The sequence below is a fragment of the Cyprinus carpio genome, chromosome A3, assembly GCF_018340385.1.
Source record: "Cyprinus carpio isolate SPL01 chromosome A3, ASM1834038v1, whole genome shotgun sequence".
Classification (NCBI taxonomy): domain Eukaryota; kingdom Metazoa; phylum Chordata; class Actinopteri; order Cypriniformes; family Cyprinidae; genus Cyprinus; species Cyprinus carpio.
Window position 1 is genome coordinate 4048235 of NC_056574.1, and position 22268 is coordinate 4070502.

At 37.0% G+C, this 22268-nt stretch overlaps 1 protein-coding gene across 1 annotated transcript in view; it reads left to right on the top strand.

Annotated features, from left to right (window-relative positions):
* The first annotated feature begins 241 nt into the window (after window positions 1-241).
* LOC109102792 (glutamate receptor ionotropic, NMDA 2B-like) overlaps window positions 242-22268 on the top strand; it is a 47114-nt gene continuing 25087 nt past the window's right edge. Inside the window, exons 1-5 of the mRNA XM_042716036.1 lie at window positions 242-1492; window positions 5729-5915; window positions 8904-9017; window positions 9512-9585; window positions 19837-20412. Coding sequence (XP_042571970.1) covers window positions 19855-20412 — 558 coding nt within the window. The 5' untranslated portion in view covers window positions 242-1492; window positions 5729-5915; window positions 8904-9017; window positions 9512-9585; window positions 19837-19854. The remainder of the gene's footprint in view (window positions 1493-5728; window positions 5916-8903; window positions 9018-9511; window positions 9586-19836; window positions 20413-22268) is intronic.

Below are 22268 nucleotides of genomic sequence, written 5' to 3' on the forward strand. Positions count from 1 at the left end.
CATGCTTGATACTTTTTATATATTTTTATTATTACTATTATTATTTTTTTCTTTCTGTTAATACATATGTGCACTATTTATAAGCAGCCCAGCTGCAGCTGCTTTGGCAATCCTAATGTACTGTTTTTGTCACGCCAATAAAGCACACCTAAATTGAAAAAAAGAAAAGAAAATTGAAATAGAAAAAGAGAGAAAGAGAGAGAGAGATTTGCCCGGTGTCTGCGCTTCTTCACCGGCAGCAGCACTCGAGTGTGTGTGTGTTTGGCGCAGTCATACAGATGCAGTGTATGTGTGTGTGTGTGTGTGTGACCCAACAGCAGCATGTGAGCGCGGGCGCGCGCACCAGTGTGAGTGTGTGTGTGCTGCGAGCAGGTGTTTTCGCGAGGCGTCAGAGAGAGGGACACACACACACACACACCCTCCAAAAAGAGCAGCAGCACGGAGGCGGCTGGACTATTCGCCCTTTTCTTTGTTTTTTCGTTCTTCTTCTTCCTCATCGTGATCGTGGGAGGTGCTTTGTCCTCTCATCTGCTCGCGCTGTCCATCATCTGCCTTCTCTCCTGTTTCTCCATCTCTCTCATCTATAGTTTCTCTGATTTGTGAGCAGCCGGAGGTTTTGGAAGGACTGTGTGTTCTTTACCTCTTGTTCTCCCTTTCTCCTCCTCTTCCTCCTTTGATTGTTTGACTTGTAGGTAGGTTGATTTGTGTTCACTGTAGTGTGTGTGAGTGTGTGAGTGTTCTGTTTTCAAACCACACACATGAACACACACATGCAGTATGTGACGTAGAGAGACAGACAGACGTGTGTCCTACTTCAGTCAGGTGTGTGTGTGTGTGTGTGTGTGTGTGTGTGATCACACATTTTATAATACACTCATCTTTCTCCCTCTCTCTCTTCATTCTACTGGTCTCTTACCTGTGTGTGTTTGCACGCATCAGTCTAACACACACCCTTCATAATCCTACACAAACCATTATCTCTGGTCTTTCTGGTCATTTTTCCCTGTGTTTCATTCATTGATCTGCCGCTCTTTCTGATATTACGCTGTTATTCACGCATCAGCGCTCGTGTGTGTGTGTGTGAGAGAGAGAGAGAGTAATTAACCTATTCATTAATAGAGAGTATCATCGGACCACGCAAAGTCTGTGTGTGTGTGTGTGTGTGTGTGTGTGCGCGCGCGCGCGCGCGCGACGCGCTTCGCCTCCATCACCCTCAGCGTGTCTCTCCGCGGTCGTATAGATCTGTGTCTGACAGGAATGGCGCTGGGTGAGCGTTTGGATGCAGCTCTTCTCTTCTGTTTCTCCTGAGGAGACTCGCTTCATTCATGAGTCTGGACTGCGCTGCGTCTCCAGATGAGCAAACACACGCGCCTCTTTCTGCTCTTTTACAATTGGACTAAATGCGGAGTGAAGCCGTTTCAGCAGAGGTGAATGTGAACGGGACGCCGGATCCGCCGGAGGACGTGCGCGCGACCGAGACTTCGGCTGATCGGTGAGTGTGTGTGTGTGTGTGTGTGTGTTCTGTTCTAGACGCTTCTCTTAATCTACAGCGGTGTGTGTGTGTGTTGTAATTGTTCTGGTTTCATTCAGCACAGGATTCATTCATACCGGAGCAGATCTGTGTCTGTCGGTCTCTCTTCTGAGTTTTGTAAAAATTATATTGTCAATGAATCATGGTGTCATATGTTTTTCCATTATTTCAACTCATCAAAATAATTAATTACAAACCTCATTAAGCTAGATTTTTCAGTTTTTAAGGCAAGACACACAGGCAGAAACATGTTTCTCATGCACTGGTCAAGATGTGTTGTTTCAGACCAGCGGAAAGGAAACATCCAAAACACACTTTCAAGTGTTTGTTTTATTACACTTTATCCATTTGCATCTGTACATGTTTTTTTCAGCACTTACATTCAGCAGATTTTACAGTTTTATTCCAGTCTATAGTCTGAAGGCTTGTTCATACATCACTGACTGTTTTTTATTTATTTATTTATTTATTTATTATTATACTTTATATATCTGCATATGTAGATTTAATCCATTTTCTTAAGAAGAGTTTGTTTATCCACTTCTGCAGCACTTACATACACCAAACGTACAGTTTTATTCCAGTCTATATTCTGCAGGGGTTTACTAAGAGGTTTGTTCATTTAATATTCTCCTGTATTTTTACATTTTATTCCAGTATTTCAGTAGCAGTATTTTCTGATTTATGGAGTGATAAAAAGAGAAATCCAAAATCTCCTCTGGAAAAACCTTTAACTCTAATATAACAACAAAATCAAACAAAAAATTTCAGTCTGGCTTTAGTCAGTGTTCAGATTTATCTGCTGGTAATGTATGCAAATTAGTGCATATTTAATTAGATAATGGCTCATATGCATATTTGAATCTTTCAGAAAACATGTAATAATTATTTTTTACCCCTTTTCTAAGTCTAGTATTTCTGAAACATTTACAGCACAGCTGCATTCAGGTTAACTGAGCAAAACAATGAGTGTAAACTAGGACAGAAAGTGAAGAAGAGAAAATATACAGAGCAGTGATGATGTTCAGGAGTTTAAATGCAGATTGAAAGGAAAGCCGTGATGAGTAACGCTGACATGTGTGTTAGTGCGTGTCTCAGTGCTGCCGTCCTGCAGGGTTCAGCTCACCTGAGGACACTCGTCGAGGGGTCAAGGGTCACGTGACCTGACGGGGCGGAGCTGAAGTCGGACACCGGAGCCGGTGTCCTGAACTCTCTGCAACACAAACCCAGCTGCGCTGCGATTCCATTGATGAAAGGGCTTTTAATGTGGGCTCTATTCAGTGCCTGATTAGAAAACACACACACACACACTCTAATCTCTCTTAACATAATGTGTTACTTATAATAGTAAATATAGATTGTGTAATGAAATATTACTTGTTTTTTAGCCATACAGCTAGCTTAGTATACCGTTAGTCTACTAGGTTATTAAATCTGTCATCTCTGATTTTCTGTAAGAACATGCAAATGATCAAATGTGAAACAAGCTATTTATGCATTTAATATATCATAATATTTACAGTATCGGTCAAAAATTCAGAAAAATGAAGATGCTTTTGAAAGAAGTTTCTTGTTTGCTGCCTCACATTTTTCTGGAAACCTACTATTCAAAACATTGGGGTAAGTTCAGTCAGTTCAGTAATATTAATACATCATTGGGAGTAAAGATATTTATAATGTTACTGGAGATTTCTATTTCATATAAATGCTTTTCTTTTGAACTTTCTATTCATCTGTGAAAAAATATTGTGCAGCACAACTGTGTTCAACATTGATAATAATCAGAAATGTTTCTTGAGCTGCAGATCATCATATTAGAATGATTTCTGAAGATCATGTGACACTGAAGAAAATGGTAATGATGCTGAAAATACAGCTGCACATCACAGAAATAAATTACACTTTAACAGAGATTCACAGAGAAAACAGCTGTTTTAAATTATAATAATACTTCACAAATTTTACAGTATTTTTGATCAAATAAATGTAGCCTTAATGAGCAGAAGAGACTTCTTTCACAAACATTAATCTAGTTAGTTTTTCCAAACTTTTTGTTTTTTAGTTATTCCAAAATTTTAGCAAGTGATGTAATTTCTAATATATTTATTAAGATCATCTGTTGGTAGCACTGACAGCATTCTTTTCATCTTGAACGTGTGAGTAATGTGAGCGCTCGCTCATGAACGCAGCAGCAGATCATTTCATGCTTGTAAGAGCCTCAGAAAGAATCCACCACTGATAAAACACCCGCTGCGGTGAAACACTTGCATGTATGTGTTGTGTAGAGAAATGTTTGGCTCAGACTACGTGCTTGTGTCCTGCACATCATTAGCATTTGGTCTCACACACACACACACACACACACACACACTCACATGCTCACACACACACGTTTGTTTTTGTGAATTGTGGGTTCATTCCATAGGTGTAATGGTTTTTATACTGTACAAACTGTATATTCTATCACCTACACCAACCCTACCCCTTACAGGAAACTTTGTGCATTTTTACTTTCTCAAAAAAACTCATTCTGTATGGTTTATAAGCGTTTTGAAAAATGGGGACATGGGTTATGTCCTCATAAGTCACCCTCTCCTTGTAATACCTGTGTCACACCCATACACACACACACACACACACACACACACACACAGACAAACATGCACGCAGGCGTGCACTCTCTCTCTCTCTCTCTCTCTCTCTCTCTCTCTCTCTCACACACACACACACACACACACACACACATCTCAGAGGAGAGCTCAGGTAGTGGAGCACAGTCCCACTTTAAGAAACTGGGCTGACCCAAATGGGCCGAACTCTCGCCTCTGGTCTCTGTTACACCCCACAAACTCTGGTTCCTCCAACCTACATATTACTGGCTACACACACTCACACACACACACACACTTGCGGTGAATAACCCACTTTAGCATCTCACACACTCGCGCCGATCCTAATAGCTCCTCAGATGAGTGGCGCTGCTCTTAAATTGATTGAAGTAATTAGAGATTACAGCAGCTCGTCACTCATCCAGCTGTAATTGGCTCAAGCTGATTTCTGACCGCCTCCTCATCGTCCTCTTGCTTAACACTCGCTGATCCAGTGTCGGACCTGAGACGAGTTCACTCAGATCAGACCCCCCCACCTCAACCGGCACAATCACAATCACATAGCTGGAACACACATTCAGTTAATGTTGTAGGCTGTTATTCATGCATTCAGCAGACACTTTTATCCAAAGCAAATACAAAAGAAAAACAAATGCAATTCATGTTTTTTATTTAAGGTGCAGCTGATGTCACATTTATCCAAATTGAATTATAAAGGTTAAGTTTTTGTTGTTGATGTTATATATGGAATGTGAAGAGCTGCTCGTGTGTTTCGATGTGAATCGAGTTAGTTGGTTATTTCAGTGAGAGTAATGCATGAGCTCACATATGATTAATGCATAAAAACCACAGGTTTATATTCACTGAAACAGTTTCGCTTAGAAATCTCTAGTAAATTTCACAAATAATTACAAGAAGTAACACAATTAAATATTAAGTTTTAAAATAGAAAGTCTGAAATGGTGTTTGTAGAATGTACTATCATTGTTTATATTGTTTATATTTATAGTGTAGAAATTCCTCTTTAGAGTGCACCTATCTAAACAGCAACTGATCACAGACTTTTGTTTTCAAAAGAAAAAGATCATTAATACTACTAACTAAAGATTTTGCAATTATTCAAATAAAAATTTGTATTACTTGGAAGATGTTTATTTACATTTATTTATCCTAATTGAATTACATTGCATTCAAGCTCTACATGCTTATTTCATCATTGTTTTTTAAAGATGCAATATGTAATAATTTATATTTATATTTATTTTTATATTTTCTGATTTGGTGTAGAAACTGTTTTTTTTCCAATCAGTTTAAAACCTATAGAAAACATCTCTCTCTGTCCTGAAGATATGAGATTATAAAAATAAAAATATTTATTACATTAATAAAGCATTTCTACTTTGAACACTTTTACCCTCAGTGCCTTACGTTGAATTCTAGTGGTTTATTTAATTATTTATTATTATTTATAATCTAGCTGCTGTGTACATCTTAGTACATTTGACCTGAATTTGACCAAACACACAGATATTTAGCTTTTGTCTGATTTAAAACCCGTAGGTTTGATTAAAAACGTCTCTCTGCTCAGGGGAAGCAATGTGAGAGTGAACGGCTGAACGGAGCAGTGCTGTAGTGGAGGAGACGCAGCCCTGTCCCCTGCCATGCGCCTCATTCACACCTGTTTATACCTGCCAGACGCACGGCGAGCGACACTCCAGACACCTGAGAGACACCAACACAAACACCTCCGTGCAGCCGTCGCATCCTCACCCAGAGTGAGAGTGACTTCATATGAACACACGAGTTCACACTCACACATTTACATGACGTTTACATTTAGACATTTAGCAGACGCTTTTATCCAAAGCAACTTACAAATGAGGACAATGGAAGCAATCAAAATCAACAAAAGAGCAATGATATACAAGTGCTATAACAAGTCTCAGTTAGCGTAACACAGTACACGTAGCAAGGTTTTTTTTAAATAATACAATAGATAGAAAGGAAACAGAATAGATAAAGATTAGAGCAAGCTAGTTGCTTTTGTTAATCATATAATAAATGTAAAAAAAAACAGACAGAATACAAAAAAATTAGAAAAGCATGTATTATTTTTTACAGGAAACAAACAGTTAGTAAATAAATAGTCTAAAAGGGACAAGTTTTTTTTTTTAATATAAAGAATAGAATTAGAATAGTGAGTGCTAAAGTTAGAGGGTCAAATAAAGATGGAAGAGATGTGTTTTTAGTCGTTTCTTGACTCAGCTGCTGGGATTGAGTTGTGCAGGTCATTCCTCCAGGAGGGAACTTGCAGACGGGGGTTAGGGTTAGAGCAAGTGGGGGATACAAGGAACAGTATTAAGAACCGCTTCTTTGGAACATTGATTTTGAAACTTATGAATCCATTAGAAACATTAGAAGACAGAATCGTGATTCATATATGGATAGATTTTTACGTGCACCCATAGTTTTCTCTTCCTCTTCTCTAAAGCAGTGCAGCATGGCCCCGTACCCTTTGCTGCCTTTTCCTGAGGACAGGGTTTATTTGGGTTTGTTACGTCACAAACCCAGTAAATTGTTGTAGTTCCTACCATCTGTTTTTGTAGGAATTAAACTGCCAGAATTTTAAAAGACGATATCTCCGTTTGCATTGAACTTTCAGCTTCGTAACTTTGCAGATATTTGCAGTGTTCCTGTAGCTCAAGTGGTAGAGCATTGCGTTAGCAAGCGCAAGGTTGGGGGTTCGATCCCTGGGAACACATGATAGGTAAAAATTGATAGCCTGAATGCACTGTAAGTCGCTTTGGATAAAAGCGTCTGCTAAATGCATAAATTTAAAATTTGTTTATGCTCAAACAGCAACATTACACACTAACTAACATAAAAAAAAAGTGAAATCGCAATGAACCACTCCTTTAATCTTGCTGCCGCGTTCTGGATTAATTGTAAAGGTTTGATAGAACTGGCTGGAAGACCTGCCAAGAGAGCGTTGCAATAGTCCAGCCTGGACAGAACAAGAGCTTGAACAAGGGGTTGTGCAGCATGTTCAGAAAGAAAGGGCCTGATCTTCTTGATGTTGAATAAAGCAAATCTGCAGGAACGGACAGTTTTAGCAATGTGGTCTGAGAAAGTTAGCTGATCATCAATCATAACTCCAAGGTTTCTGGCTGTTTTTGAAGGAGTTATGATTGATGTGCCTAACTGGATGGTGAAATTGTGATGAAACGATGGGTTTGCTGGAACCACAAGCAGTTCTGTCTTGGCAAGGTTGAGTTGAAGGTGATGGTCCTTCATCCAGCAAGAAATGTCTGTTAGACAAGCTGAGCTGCGATCAGCTATCATCGGATCATCAGGATGGAATGAGAGGTAGAGTTGAGTGTCATCAGCATAGCAATGGTATGAAAAGTCATGTTTCTGAATGACAGAACCTAGTGATGCCATGTAGACAGAGACTCACATTTCACTGCTGGTTATATATGCTCTATATAATTGTGTATGTGACGAATAAAAATCTTGAATCTTGAAAAAATCTTGAATCTTGAAAGAGAAGTGGTCCAAGAACTGAGCCCTGAGGCACCCCAGTAGTTAGATGTTGTGACTTGGACACCTCACCTCTACAAGATATCTTGAAGGACCTATCTGAGATCTCACACACACACACACACACACACACATACACACACTTACACTTGCATTTGTGGTTTACTGGGACTCTCCATAGGCGTAATAGTTTTTGTACTATACAAACTGTATTTTCTATCGCCCTACACCAACCTTACAACTAAACCTACCCCTTACAGAAAACTTTGTCCATTTTTATATTAAAAAAAAAAACAACAACACTATTTAGTATGTCTTTTAAGCCTTTTGAATTACAGGGACACAGGTAGTGTCCTCATAAACCATCTTCATATTGTAATTCCTGTGTCATACCCATGTCATTATACAAATTTGCATCCTCATAAACCACCCAAACCGCATGCATACACACACACTCACTCTCTGTTCGGTGCACAGATCCTCGTCTGTTTGCGTCTATATTTAGACTGATCGCTGTGAAGTCTGTGTTTGATCATATTTACACATTTCCCTCTTGAAATAATCGTTTGCTGGTTTTACAGTAGGCCAGATCAGTGACATTTATATTGGAGGTCTGTTTTTAATATTTCATTGTGATTGTACTTTTTTATTTCTTAGCAAATGTAACTATATTATCCTGCAGTTCTTCATATAAAGTTTTTCTGCAAACATGCAGTGCAGTCACATAAAGTGATTTATACTATATAACAAATCTCAACTGCTTGATTTATATCATTGCAGAATTGTCCAGCTCTAATCTGATAACACCACTGTAAGGCATGAAGATATTAAGATATTATAAACGTTATCATCATCTGCTTTGACAATCTCTGTATTGTGAATATAAAAATTGACTTGAATTTGACTTCATTTAGAGATGATTACAGAGTTGTAATTACATTGTTTATAATCAGATATTTAATACTGCGCTTATGTAGTCAGAATATTGTTGTGGTTTCTGATCTGGATCACAAACGCTGTTTTTGCACATGATTCTTTTCACGTACATCTTAAATGTGTGATAGTTTCTTTTTCTCTACTTTTTTTGCTTACTAAACTTTGATAAAACACAAACTCATAAAAAGAGAACAACATTTATGTAAATTATTTTGTTCTCAGTGAATTTGAACGTGTGTATGTGTGTGAGTTCTGTCTGAAAATGAAGGTCTTTTATTTCCCTGCAGACACTCTGAAAACCAGGACGCTGAAGATCAGCAGCTTCAGAGGACAAACACACACAAACACACTTACAAGAACAGAGAGAAATACTGCAGACCGAATGCTATCAGTGTCCACAGGTAACACACACACACACACACACACACACACACACACACACACACACTTACGTTTGTTTGGCTATCTTAGTGAGGACAATGCATAGACGTCCACTGATGTTTTATCAGGTTAATTATATTTTCTATCAGCTAACCAACCACTACCCCTAAACTTACCCATCACACAGACATGTACAGATTTACATCAACATCATCTTCTGGCTGATTTATTAGACTTTTTAACTAGTGATGACCACTCAAATGTCCTCATTGGTGGGCTGTCAAAGTATTTCACAATAGAAGTGAGGACATTTGGTCCCTACAAGTATAGTCAAAACAAGTAGAGTACACACAGAGAAACAGATGCACGCTATGCACACACACACGCACGCACACTTTATTGATTGTGAGGTGCATTAGTCAGTCACTCTATTTAAAATATATAAAGAATATTTCACACATGTTCCACTAATATAGATGTGTGTCTGTGTGTGTGTGTGTGTGTGTGTGTGCAGTAGGGTATGAGAACGCTACAGCATCATGTGGTTTCTGAGATGGAGGAGTGAGAGTTCGGCTGAAAACACACGAGGTGAGACACACACACACACACACACACACACACACACACACACACACACACTCCCTTGCCGTTGACCTCTTTCAGTATTTTCAGCAGCATTTCATTATTTGTTGTGTTCATGAGGCTGTTTTTCTCACATTGTCCATCGGCTGCTGAGTTTTAACTGTCAGACGTTTGATCACATAAAGGTGGCAACACTTAACACACACACACACACACACACACACACACACACGGTAATCTGTGATAAAGCTGCTGCTCTCATCAGAGAAACACAAGTGTGTGTGTGTGTGTGTGTGTGTGTGTGTGTGTTTGAAGGGGTCATTCAGCCAAACTCATCCACATTTAGTCCTGGTCCAGGTCTCACATCAGCGTTCCAGATCATGAAATACTGGACAGAGTGCTGATTTTACTGAGCTCCGTTACAGTCACACTGCTAAACATACGACTGCTGCTCCTCAGAGTCGTACACATCACGAAAGATCACTGTAGACATCATTATAACTAGAAAGTGTTCATAATCGAGAATAAGGGTATAGCGAATAGGAGCATTGTGAATTCTGCAGCACAACTGTAACGATAACGACACAGAGAACAATTTTTTTTTTCCAGCTGATAAATGATAAAAGTATTGACAGCCAATCAGAATCCATCTGACTTGTATAGATTGTATTATTCAGGGGTGCACATAAGTGGTCTGCATGCACAACCAAATTAAAAAATGTGCTGTGTAAATAAGTTCTGACAGCGCATTTGCGTACTGACATGGATGACAGCTGTTAATGCACAATTACCATTTTAGATCGACAAACTGTACTGTATAAGATTTCTATTCAAATTGAAAGCATATATCTAGGCAACCCGCTAACGTTTTAAAAGCAAAATGCAAAACTGTGACATTTCATTCACTGACGCTCTTCACTTGGCAGTGCTAAACCTGGGAGCGCATAGACTTACTTGTCAGCTACCCGCCAAAATAAAAGCCTGCTGATTTTAAGGTTGAAAATGATGAAAATTCATTAAAAAAAAAAAGAAGCAGTAAATATTAGCATTTTATTTTTGTTTACTTTAAAATAAATGTATTTATAAAAAAATAAGAAATAAAAAAAGAACTGAATAAAGTGCAATAATATTACCACTATTAATAAAAAAAAAAAAATGTATAGTTATATTTAATGGGTCACACTATGTGCAGTGTGAGGACCAAACCAAATCTCCAGGTTCTCTTGTGAGAACCAGGCTGAAAAACTTACGTGCACCCCTGCTTATATTCGTTGTTAAGTGCATCCCTAACAACTTGGACCGAGTTGTATGGCAATAAAGTATTGATCCGTATTGAATCCGAATCCTACAATCCTTACAGTTATCATTATTGTTATAGTTATTATTATTTAAGGTTATGGTTATTGATATAAGTATTGTTATACTTATAGTTAGTTATCATAAGTTATTAGTAGTTATTGTTATAGTTATCATTATAATTGTCATTAGTCATGTTTATAGTTGTAGTTATAATTATTATATTTAGTATAGTTATAGTTAAGTATAGTTATAAGTTAGTATAGTTATAGTTATCATTAGTTTTAGTTATAGCTAATTAGTTATGGTTATCATCAGTAGTTATATTTATTGTAATCATTAGTTACGGTTATAGTTATCTCATTAGAGTTATTGTTATAATAGTTATCGTTATCATTAGTAATCGTCATAGCTATCATTAATTATGGTTACGGTTATAGTTATTGTTATAGTTATCATAGTAATTGTTGCAGTTGTTGTTATGGTTATAATCATTATAGTTGTCATTAGTAATTCTTATAGTTATTGTAATAGTTATAATTAGTTATGGTAATAATCATTGTTATAGTTATCTTTAAAATAATTGTTGTAATCGTTATCATTAACTATTGTAGTTATGGTTTTAGTTAGCATTAGTTTTGGTTGCAATTTTGTTATGGTTATCATTATTGTTGTTGTTTTTATGGTTATAACATGGTTATGTCATGGTTATTATTATTGTATTGTTATTCTTGTTGTAATCATTATAGTTATGGTTATAGTTATAATTATGGTTTTGTTTACAGTTCTGGATACAGTAGTAATTCTAGTCGTTGTTCTGGTTATGATTATAATGTTATGATTATAATTCTAGTCATTGTTCTGGTTATGATTATAATTCTAGTCATTGTTCTGGTTATGATTATAATGTTATGATTATAATTCTAGTCGTTGTTCTGGTTATGATTATAATGTTATGATTTATAATTCTAGTCGTTGTTCTGGTTATGATTATAATGTTATGATTATAATTCTAGTCGTTGTTCTGGTTATGATTATAATGTTATGATTATAATTCTAGTCGTTGTTCTGGTTATGATTATAATTCTAGTCATTGTTCTGGTTATGATTATAATTCTAGTCGTTGTTCTGGTTATGATTATAATTCTAGTCGTTGTTCTAGTTATGATTATAATTCTAGTCGTTGTTCTGGTTATGATTATAATTCTAGTCATTGTTTTGGTTATAGTTATAATTCTATTCATTGTTCTGGTTGTAGTTGTAATTCTAGTCATTGTTCTGGTTATGGTTATAATTCTAGTCATTTTTGTGGTTATGGTTATAATTCTAGTCATTTTTGTGGTTATGGTTGTAATTCTAGTCATTGTTCTGGTTATAACTCTAGTCATTGTTCTGGTTGTGGTTATAATTTTAGTCATTGTTCTGGTTATGATTATAATTCTAGTCATTGTTCTGGTTATGATTATAATGTTATGATTATAATTCTAGTCGTTGTTCTGGTTATGATTATAATGTTATGATTATAATTCTAGTCGTTGTTCTGGTTATGATTATAATTCTAGTCGTTGTTCTGGTTATGATTATAATTCTAGTCGTTGTTCTGGTTATGATTATAATTCTAGTCATTGTTCTGGTTATGATTATAATTCTAGTCATTGTTCTGGTTATGATTATAATTCTAGTCATTGTTCTGGTTATGATTATAATTCTAGTCGTTGTTCTGGTTATGATTATAATTCTAGTCATTGTTCTGGTTATGATTATAATTCTAGTCGTTGTTCTGGTTATGATTATAATGTTATGATTATAATTCTAGTCGTTGTTCTGGTTATGATTATAATGTTATGATTATAATTCTAGTCGTTGTTCTGGTTATGATTATAATTCTAGTCGTTGTTCTGGTTATGATTATAATGTTATGATTATAATTCTAGTCGTTGTTCTGGTTATGATTATAATTCTAGTCGTTGTTCTGGTTATGATTATAATTCTAGTCATTGTTCTGGTTATGATTATAATGTTATGATTATAATTCTTAGTCGTTGTTCTGGTTATGATTATAATGTTATGATTATAATTCTAGTCGTTGTTCTGGTTATGATTATAATTCTAGTCGTTGTTCTGGTTATGATTATAATTCTAGTCGTTGTTCTGGTTATGATTATAATGTTATGATTATAATTCTAGTCGTTGTTCTGGTTATGATTATAATGTTATGATTATAATTCTAGTCGTTGTTCTGGTTATGATTATAATTCTAGTCGTTGTTCTTGGTTATGATTATAATGTTATGATTATAATTCTAGTCGTTGTTCTGGTTATGATTATAATTCTAGTCGTTGTTCTGGTTATGATTATAATTCTAGTCATTGTTCTGGTTATGATTATAATTCTAGTCGTTGTTCTGGTTATGATTATAATGTTATGATTATAATTCTAGTCGTTGTTCTGGTTATGATTATAATGTTATGATTATAATTCTAGTCGTTGTTCTGGTTATGATTATAATGTTATGATTATAATTCTAGTCATTGTTCTGGTTATGATTATAATTCTAGTCGTTGTTCTGGTTATGATTATAATTCTAGTCATTGTTCTGGTTATGATTATAATTCTAGTCGTTGTTCTGGTTATGATTATAATTCTAGTCGTTGTTCTGGTTATGATCATAATTCTAGTCATTGTTCTGGTTATGATTATAATTCTAGTCGTTGTTCTGGTTACGATTATAATTCTAGTCGTTGTTCTGGTTATGATTATAATTCTAGTCATTGTTCTGGTTATGATTATAATTCTAGTCGTTGTTCTGGTTATGATTATAATGTTATGATTATAATTCTAGTCGTTGTTCTGGTTATGATTATAATGTTATGATTATAATTCTAGTCGTTGTTCTGGTTATGATTATAATTCTAGTCATTGTTCTGGTTATGATTATAATTCTAGTCGTTGTTCTGGTTATGATTATAATTCTAGTCGTTGTTCTGGTTACAGTTGTAATTCTAGTCGTTGTTCTGGTTATGATTATAATTCTAGTCATTGTTCTGGTTATGATTATAATTCTAGTCGTTGTTCTGGTTATGATTATAATTCTAGTCGTTGTTCTGGTTACAGTTGTAATTCTAGTCGTTGTTCTGGTTATGATTATAATTCTAGTCGTTGTTCTGGTTATGATTATAATGTTATGATTATAATTCTAGTCGTTGTTCTGGTTATGATTATAATTCTAGTCGTTGTTCTGGTTATGATTATAATTCTAGTCATTGTTCTGGTTATGATTATAATTCTAGTCGTTGTTCTGGTTATGATTATAATTCTAGTCATTGTTCTGGTTATGATTATAATTCTAGTCGTTGTTCTGGTTTATGATTATAATTCTAGTCGTTGTTCTGGTTATGATTATAATTTCTAGTCGTTGTTCTGGTTATGATTATAATTCTAGTCATTGTTCTGGTTATGATTATAATTCTAGTCATTGTTCTGGTTATGATTATAATTCTAGTCGTTGTTCTGGTTATGATTATAATTCTAGTCGTTGTTCTAGTTATGATTATAATTTAGTCGTTGTTCTGGTTATGATTATAATGTTATGATTATAATTCTAGTCGTTGTTCTGGTTATGATTATAATGTTATGATTAAATTCTAGTCGTTGTTCTGGTTATGATTATAATTCTAGTCGTTTGTTCTGGTTATGATTATAATGTTATGATTATATATTCTAGTCGTGTTCTGGTTATGATTATAATGTTATGATTATAATTCTAGTCGTTGTTCTGGTTTTGATTATAATTCTAGTCGTTGTTCTGGTTATGATTATAATGTTATGATTATAATTCTAGTCGTTGTTCTGGTTATGATTATAATTCTAGTCGTTGTTCTGGTTATGATTATAATTCTAGTCATTGTTCTGGTTATGATTATAATGTTATGATTATAATTCTAGTTGTTGTTCTGGTTATGATTATAATGTTATGATTATAATTCTAGTCGTTGTTCTGGTTATGATTATAATTCTAGTCGTTGTTCTGGTTATGATTATAATGTTATGATTATAATTCTAGTCGTTGTTCTGGTTATGATTATAATTCTAGTCGTTGTTCTGGTTATGATTATAATTCTAGTCATTGTTCTGGTTATGATTATAATTCTAGTCATTCTGGTTATGATTATAATGTTATGATTATAATTCTAGTCGTTGTTCTGGTTATGATTATAATGTTATGATTATAATTCTAGTCGTTGTTCTGGTTATGATTATAATGTTATGATTATAATTCTAGTCATTGTTCTGGTTATGATTATAATTCTAGTCGTTGTTCTGGTTATGATTATAATTCTAGTCATTGTTCTGGTTATGATTATAATTCTAGTCGTTGTTCTGGTTATGATTATAATTCTAGTCGTTGTTCTGGTTATGATTATAATTCTAGTCATTGTTCTGGTTATGATTATAATTCTAGTCGTTGTTCTGGTTACGATTATAATTCTAGTCGTTGTTCTGGTTATGATTATAATTCTAGTCATTGTTCTGGTTATGATTATAATTCTAGTCGTTGTTCTGGTTATGATTATAATGTTATGATTATAATTCTAGTCGTTGTTCTGGTTATGATTAGAATAATGTTATGATTATAATTCTAGTCGTTGTTCTGGTTATGATTATAATTCTAGTCATTGTTCTGGTTATGATTATAATTCTAGTCGTTGTTCTGGTTATGATTATAATTCTAGTCGTTGTTCTGGTTACAGTTGTAATTCTAGTCGTTGTTCTGGTTATGATTATAATTCTAGTCATTGTTCTGGTTATGATTATAATTCTAGTCGTTGTTCTGGTTATGATTATAATTCTAGTCGTTGTTCTGGTTACAGTTGTAATTCTAGTCGTTTGTTCTGGTCATGATTATAATTCTAGTCGTTGTTCTGGTTAGTGATTATAATGTTATGATTATAATTCTAGTCGTTGTTCTGGTTATGATTATAATTCTAGTCGTTGTTCTGGTTATGATTATAATTCTAGTCATTGTTCTGGTTATTATTGTACATAAGTAACAGTATTTTGAGATGTCATGATGACATTACAGAAGGTTTTAATTCTCCTGTTTTATTTAATGCCTCCTCAAATATTTGGGTTTTGTTGTAATTGTGATTTAATTGTGCTAATTAAGTGAATTAAGCAGTTTTATGACTGGAGAGAAAGAAAAGCTTGAGCAGGACTAGCAGAAATAAGTGAGTGTGTGTGACTTCAGCCTGACCGTCCACATGTTACTAACATCACTACATTTATCACACACACACACACACACACACACACACACACACACACACACACAGAGAGAGAGAGAGACCTGCGCTGAGCATCAGCAGACGGTGTTTGAGCAGATGGGCAGTTGTTAATGTGTTATCTGTTTACCAACCCATCGATGTGTGTGTGTGTGTGTGTGAGTGATGGAGTTTTGTGGTTTATTTTAATTTCTGATGGTGTAATTAGATCAGATTAATTTGAGATCATCATGTGTTGGCACTCAGCAGCCGCACGTGTGCAGACTGACTGATTGATGAATAAATCAATGTCATGTGACACACCTCACACCTGCACTGCTTCAGGCTGTGTGTGTGTGTGTGTGTGTGTGTGTGTGTGTGTGTGTGTGTGTGTGTGTGTGTTTGTGACATATCAGGACACAACTTTGTATAATGTCATGGGTATGTCACAGGTATTACAAGGAGAGGGTGACTTATGAGGACATAACCCATGTCCCCATTTTTCAAAACACTTATAAATCATACAGAATGAGTCTTTTTGAGAAAGTAATGCACAAAGTTTCCTGTAAGGGGTAGGGTTAGGTGTAGGGCAATAGCACATACAGTTTGTACAGAATATAAACCATTACGCCTATGGATATCCCCACAATTCACAAAAACAAACACGTGTGTGTGTTTGTCAGTGCTTTTGTTAGGATAATATCAGTGGACTCTCAGTTCTTCTGTTCATAAATGTTCAATAGAGGTTTGCAGCAGTGTGTTCTGCTCTAGAGATTGTTTCTCATGAATAGTTTAAAATCTTGTCATCATTTATCTTCATCTCAGTCCAAGCCTGTGCGACTAAATGAACGTCCTGGTCGAAACTCTTCATCTAAGAACAGTGAAGCTCCAGCAGGATCACAGAAGCATCATGAGAGTGTCAGAACGTCACACTGTTCCTGCTTCTGTGTTCCTCGCATGTGTTAGAAACATCATGAGAACACATGTTCATTCTGGTTCCTGTGAGGCTGATGCCTGTTTTTGTCTGCTGTCGTGTCTTTGTGGTGTGTGGTCACTGGTGGGCGAGGGAAGAGTGTTCTGGTCAGTATGTAAGTGTATGGGTTCAGGGTGTTGGTGTCTAAGTGCACACGGGAGCAGTGTGTCTTCAGCTGATCTTAAAGCTTGTGCTGGTCTCAGTGGTTCAGGTGGAGGTCAGCAGAGAGGAACAGAGACGGTCAAGGGTCTGCAGAGTGACTCTTTCACCTCGCTCATGTACTGACCTCAGCTGACAGGAGGAAGCGTTGACTGCTAGTAGTAACCACAGTTTCTTTTCCATCGTCCATCATTTTATTCCATATTTCCATATTTAAGTCACAGTTTTTATTATCTGAAACATGCTAAAACTTACATTCCAAAGCAACTTTTGTTCTTGTGTTGAATGAGAGAGGAACATGAGCACAAGTTTATTTGTAAAGCACATTTCCCACAGACCAGTAGTTTCAGTTTCACTTTAAATAAATGTTTATAATAATGGCAGTATAATTTATTTTTGTTTTATACATACAAATTATAAATAAATTTAATACCTTTTCTGTTCTGAGTAAAGGATTTGTTGTGGAGTTATGGGAACAAAAATATGTTTAGAGTGTTTATGATGTTTTAAAAATGTTTTGTCTTGCTTTGCCGATATTTTACATTATTTCTGAACACAATAATAAAATGTGATAAAATAATTAATAAAAAAAATAATTCGGTATGTGGTTACAGACGTAAACAGTGAGTCACTCTGAATCTCGCTGTCACACACACACACACACACACACACACACACACACACACACACACACACACACACACACACAATCCTCATCCATGTAATGTGCTCCTGAAATAGCCAAGTGCAATCTGTGAAAAGCATCAGTCAACCTCATTTCACTGATTACAGTGTGTGTGTGTGTGTGTGTGTGTGTGTGTGTGTCTCATCTCATAAACAGGACTCTCTTATGCTAATTACAGTGACGTGTGTGGCTTCTGCAGAGGGGCGGAGCCTGAGAGAGAGAGAGAGTGTGTGTGTGTGTGTGTGTGTGTGTGTGAGGCCATCAACTGTATCGAGAGGTCTATTTTAATGGTTGCTATGGAAACTGAATGGCTGAGAGAAGTGCAGACTCAGATCTCTGTGTGTCAGTCTCTGCATCACAAACTCTTTCTTCTCCTCCACTGTGTGCTTTCTGTCGCGCCGTCACATCCGTCTTATTCAGGACTCATTTTAAGGGTTAATCAACCCAAAAATCATTTCCTTTCCCACTTTCCCATGTCCATCCAAACCTGTATGACTGAATTCTGTAGAGCCCAAAAGAAGACATATAGAAGAACATTTGTGTTCAAACAACACTGGACTCCATTGACTGCCATTACGTGGACAAAACCACAAACATTTAGTGTTTGACTGAAGAAAGTCAGTCCTGTATGTGAGGAGTGAGATGAGTGAGAGTCTAAGTGCTTCATCGCTCTATAATCACAGTCCGTGTGTCCATCAGCGGCGATCATTACACGGCTCGGTGCGGTTGTACAGTGTGTAGGCGCCGGTCGCTCTCTCTGTTCGTCAGGGGAGAGTTTATCTCATCCATAATAAACAGGAATCAAGTATTGATCTGCTGAGTGTCTGCTGTGTGTCACAGACACCGCCGCTGACCGGACACTTCTCAAACCGTCAGTGAGCGTCAGTCTCTCTCGCCGGTGAAGAGACTGCAGGTGTTTGCTGACCTCTGTCCAAGCGCAGGTTAAAGGCTCTGATTTGTCTTTTACTGTCATTTCGTCTCGGTTGTTTTTCTATTGTTCAAATCCTTTTTCATTCTTGCTGTTCCAGTGAAGTTTGAGATGAAGCTCCTCCAGTTTTTGGACCCCCTTCAGTGCGGAAACGTTGCAGTTTTTCATTTATGTGCAGTGTTTTCCCCAAAATTTCTGATCTATTTAGAGGGAATTTGTTCTTCATGATTTCTATAAATACATAAAATTTAATAGAAATTTTAACATGTAGTTTATTTGTTTCAATATCATAATCATTATAATACATATATTTGATTATGATGCAGAATTAATCTAATAAATTTAACTAATGAAGTGTATAATTTGGCTATATTTGAATACATTCATTTTTACATTTATTGAATATTGATTAGTATTTGTCAGATTGCTACGAATCTAGTAGCCTTATTTGCTCTTATTTATTGATTGATTTTGGCTGTGAAGTCTTTAGGTTGTGGTGTGATTTTTAAATTGGGTAAATATTTTGTTAATTTTGGGATAATGGTGTTTTCTGATGGTTTTGGTCGTTTCATTTCTCTCTTTGTCTCTCTCGTGACGTTCAGTGTGAGTTTTTGGCCCAGAAACACTCAGTAGTTCCAGCATCTTTTGAAGTGGATGATATTAATATCAGTCTGTCACATGAATGCTGTAACTGCTCAAATGTAATGGTCCACACAAGCCAGATATCATCTGATCATTAGCACATACTGTGCAGTATTGTGAAGTTCAGAATTCCAGGTGCTCGTTTACTGATTACCTTTCACAATACTGATTAACGAAAGATGTGTCAGAAAGATCCTCCCACTTTGGGAAAAATAAAAACAATGGTGAGGTCATCTTTATGTAAATATCTGCAATTAGGACACTTGCTCATGAACGATGTGCTGTAATCACTGTCTGTCTGTTTTTCTCGCAGGTTTTTCGCTCCTCCATCATGTCCATCTGCATTTCCCGTGGCTTAGCTCCACCCTCTCAGGCAAGGTGGGCGTGGCTTCATGCACTGGCTCCGCCCCCGCGTCACTGGCCCTGCCCGTCGCTGCAGCAGCTGTTGGCCGTGTGTCTGCTGCTGCTGCTGCCGCCGCTGGCTGTCCAATCACGGCGCGAGCGGGGCGGAGGGGGCGTGGCCCACTACATCCCATCATCAGTGGCGCATTATCCGCCCGTCTCCAAGCTGCTGCAAGGCCTGAGCATCGCGGTGGTGCTGGTGGGGAACTCCAGTGAGGTGGCGCTCGCCGGCACGCGCGATAAAGACGACTTTGGCCACATGCCGCTGGCGCCCAGTGTTGAGATGCTCACCATGAACGAGACGGACCCCAAGAGCATCATCAAGAGCATCTGCGACCTGATGACGGAGCACTGGCTGCAGGGCGTGGTGTTCGGAGACGACACCGACCAGGAGGCCATCGCACAGATCCTGGACTTCATCTCCGCGCAGACACACATCCCCATCCTGGGCGTGAAGGGAGGCTCCTCCATGATCATGGCCGCAAAGGTACGTATGCTATGCATTCTGCAGAGATGCATGATGGGAAGTGTGTGTGTGTGTGTGTGTGTGTGTGAGGATGATGATGAGCCGCTGAAAGTGTCAGACACTGAGAGAAAATGATCCGGTCGCCATCAGATGGCTGTGAGTCAGAGCTGCGCCCACGAGCTCTAATCTCTGAGAAATCACACCACGCTCGTCTGTCTCTCTCTCCGCTAAACGCACCGATGAAGATGAAGATGAAGAACCGCTGCTCGGCCCACGCGTCCTGCCCAGCGCTAACCACGCGCAGCCTTCACAATGTCAAGCCATGAGCTTTACAGAGGAACCGGGGCGCTAAGTTCAGTGCTAGTCAGGTCACGCATGTTCATCTAGCACTTCATACAATACAGTTTTTTATTTTGCTTTTTGTTATTCAGAAAAATACAAAGAAAAACAAAGATGCAATGTACAAACAGCACAGAATACATTTAAAAGAAAACTGAACAAATCACACAACAAAGGAAAGAGACCAAATGGAAAAAAGCGCAAATTAAATTTAAAAAAAAGAGAATCATTTAACAACAATAAAAAAGAGAATTGAGAGAATTGAGAGTTGAGACTTTATAATACTACAAAATGTTTTCATTTGAAGTCTTTACCAATATGTTAATTTCTCTAGGGATACAGGTTGTTATATGCAAATATTAGTATTAAGGTTGCAAAATTCATCAATTATTAAACAACTTTAAATTCAGCTGTAAAGCAGCTCGACAGAAGACAGATCAATGTTGATTAAAGGAATAGTTCACCCAAAATATGATTGTTCTGTCATCATTTCCTCGTTCAGAGCAGCAAGATTTACGTTCTTCAGTGGAACAACAGAAGATATTTTGAGGAATGTCTCAGTGTAATGGGAGTCAGTGTTCTCTGAATCCCAGTGATCTTCAAAATATCTTCTTTAAACTCATTCAGGTTTAGAGTGACATGAGAAATGAGCCATTTTTTTGGGTGAACTGTCACTTTATGCACTTTATGATTCTCTGTACTGAGAGGTCCAGGCTGGTTTATGCTGGTTTGTGCTGGTTTATGCTTGTCTGGTTGTGAGTTCTCTTTTGTGTCTTCTTGCACTAATACACACAAAATGATGTCAGACAACTTGACAACTATCCATGTAAACACATGGTCAGTAATGTCTCAAGTCAACAGTCAAGAAAATATCAGATATGTGTCAATATAACGGATCCATGCATTTCTTATGTTAATAATGTTAATCAAACAACAAAAGAAAAGTAAAGACTCACTGACTTTACTGTTCACTTGTTTTTAATCATGTTTGAATTTGATTAGTTAAGCTAGTACTTTTGGTTCACTTTGGGGGAAGTCGTGGCCTAGTGGTTAGAGAGTTTGACTCCTAACCCTAAAGTTGTGGGTTCGAGTCTTGGGTCAGCAATACCACGACTGAGGTGCCCTTGAGCAAGGCACCGAACCCCCAACTGCTCCCCGGGCGCCGCAGCATAAATGATGCCCACTGCTCCGGGTGTGTGTTCACAGTGTGTGTGTGTGTGTGTGTGTTCACGGTGTGTGTGCACTTTGGATGGGTTAAATGCAGAGCACCAATTCTGAGTATGGGTCACCATACTTGGCTGTATGTCACATCACTTTCACTTTTTTTGGTGTGACACTGAAAAAGTACTTCAAGTGTTCTTTTAGTAATAAATGGAAAGCAGAAAAACGGTCGTGTGATCCGAGCCGCCAGTTCTGTGGCTGGTTGACGAACATGATCTGATGTCTGTGATGTGCTGCTGGTCTTCTGAACTGACAGTAGATAGATAGCCCGAGGGGTCAGAGGTCAGACAGGATGACCTTTAGTGCCTGACCTTCAA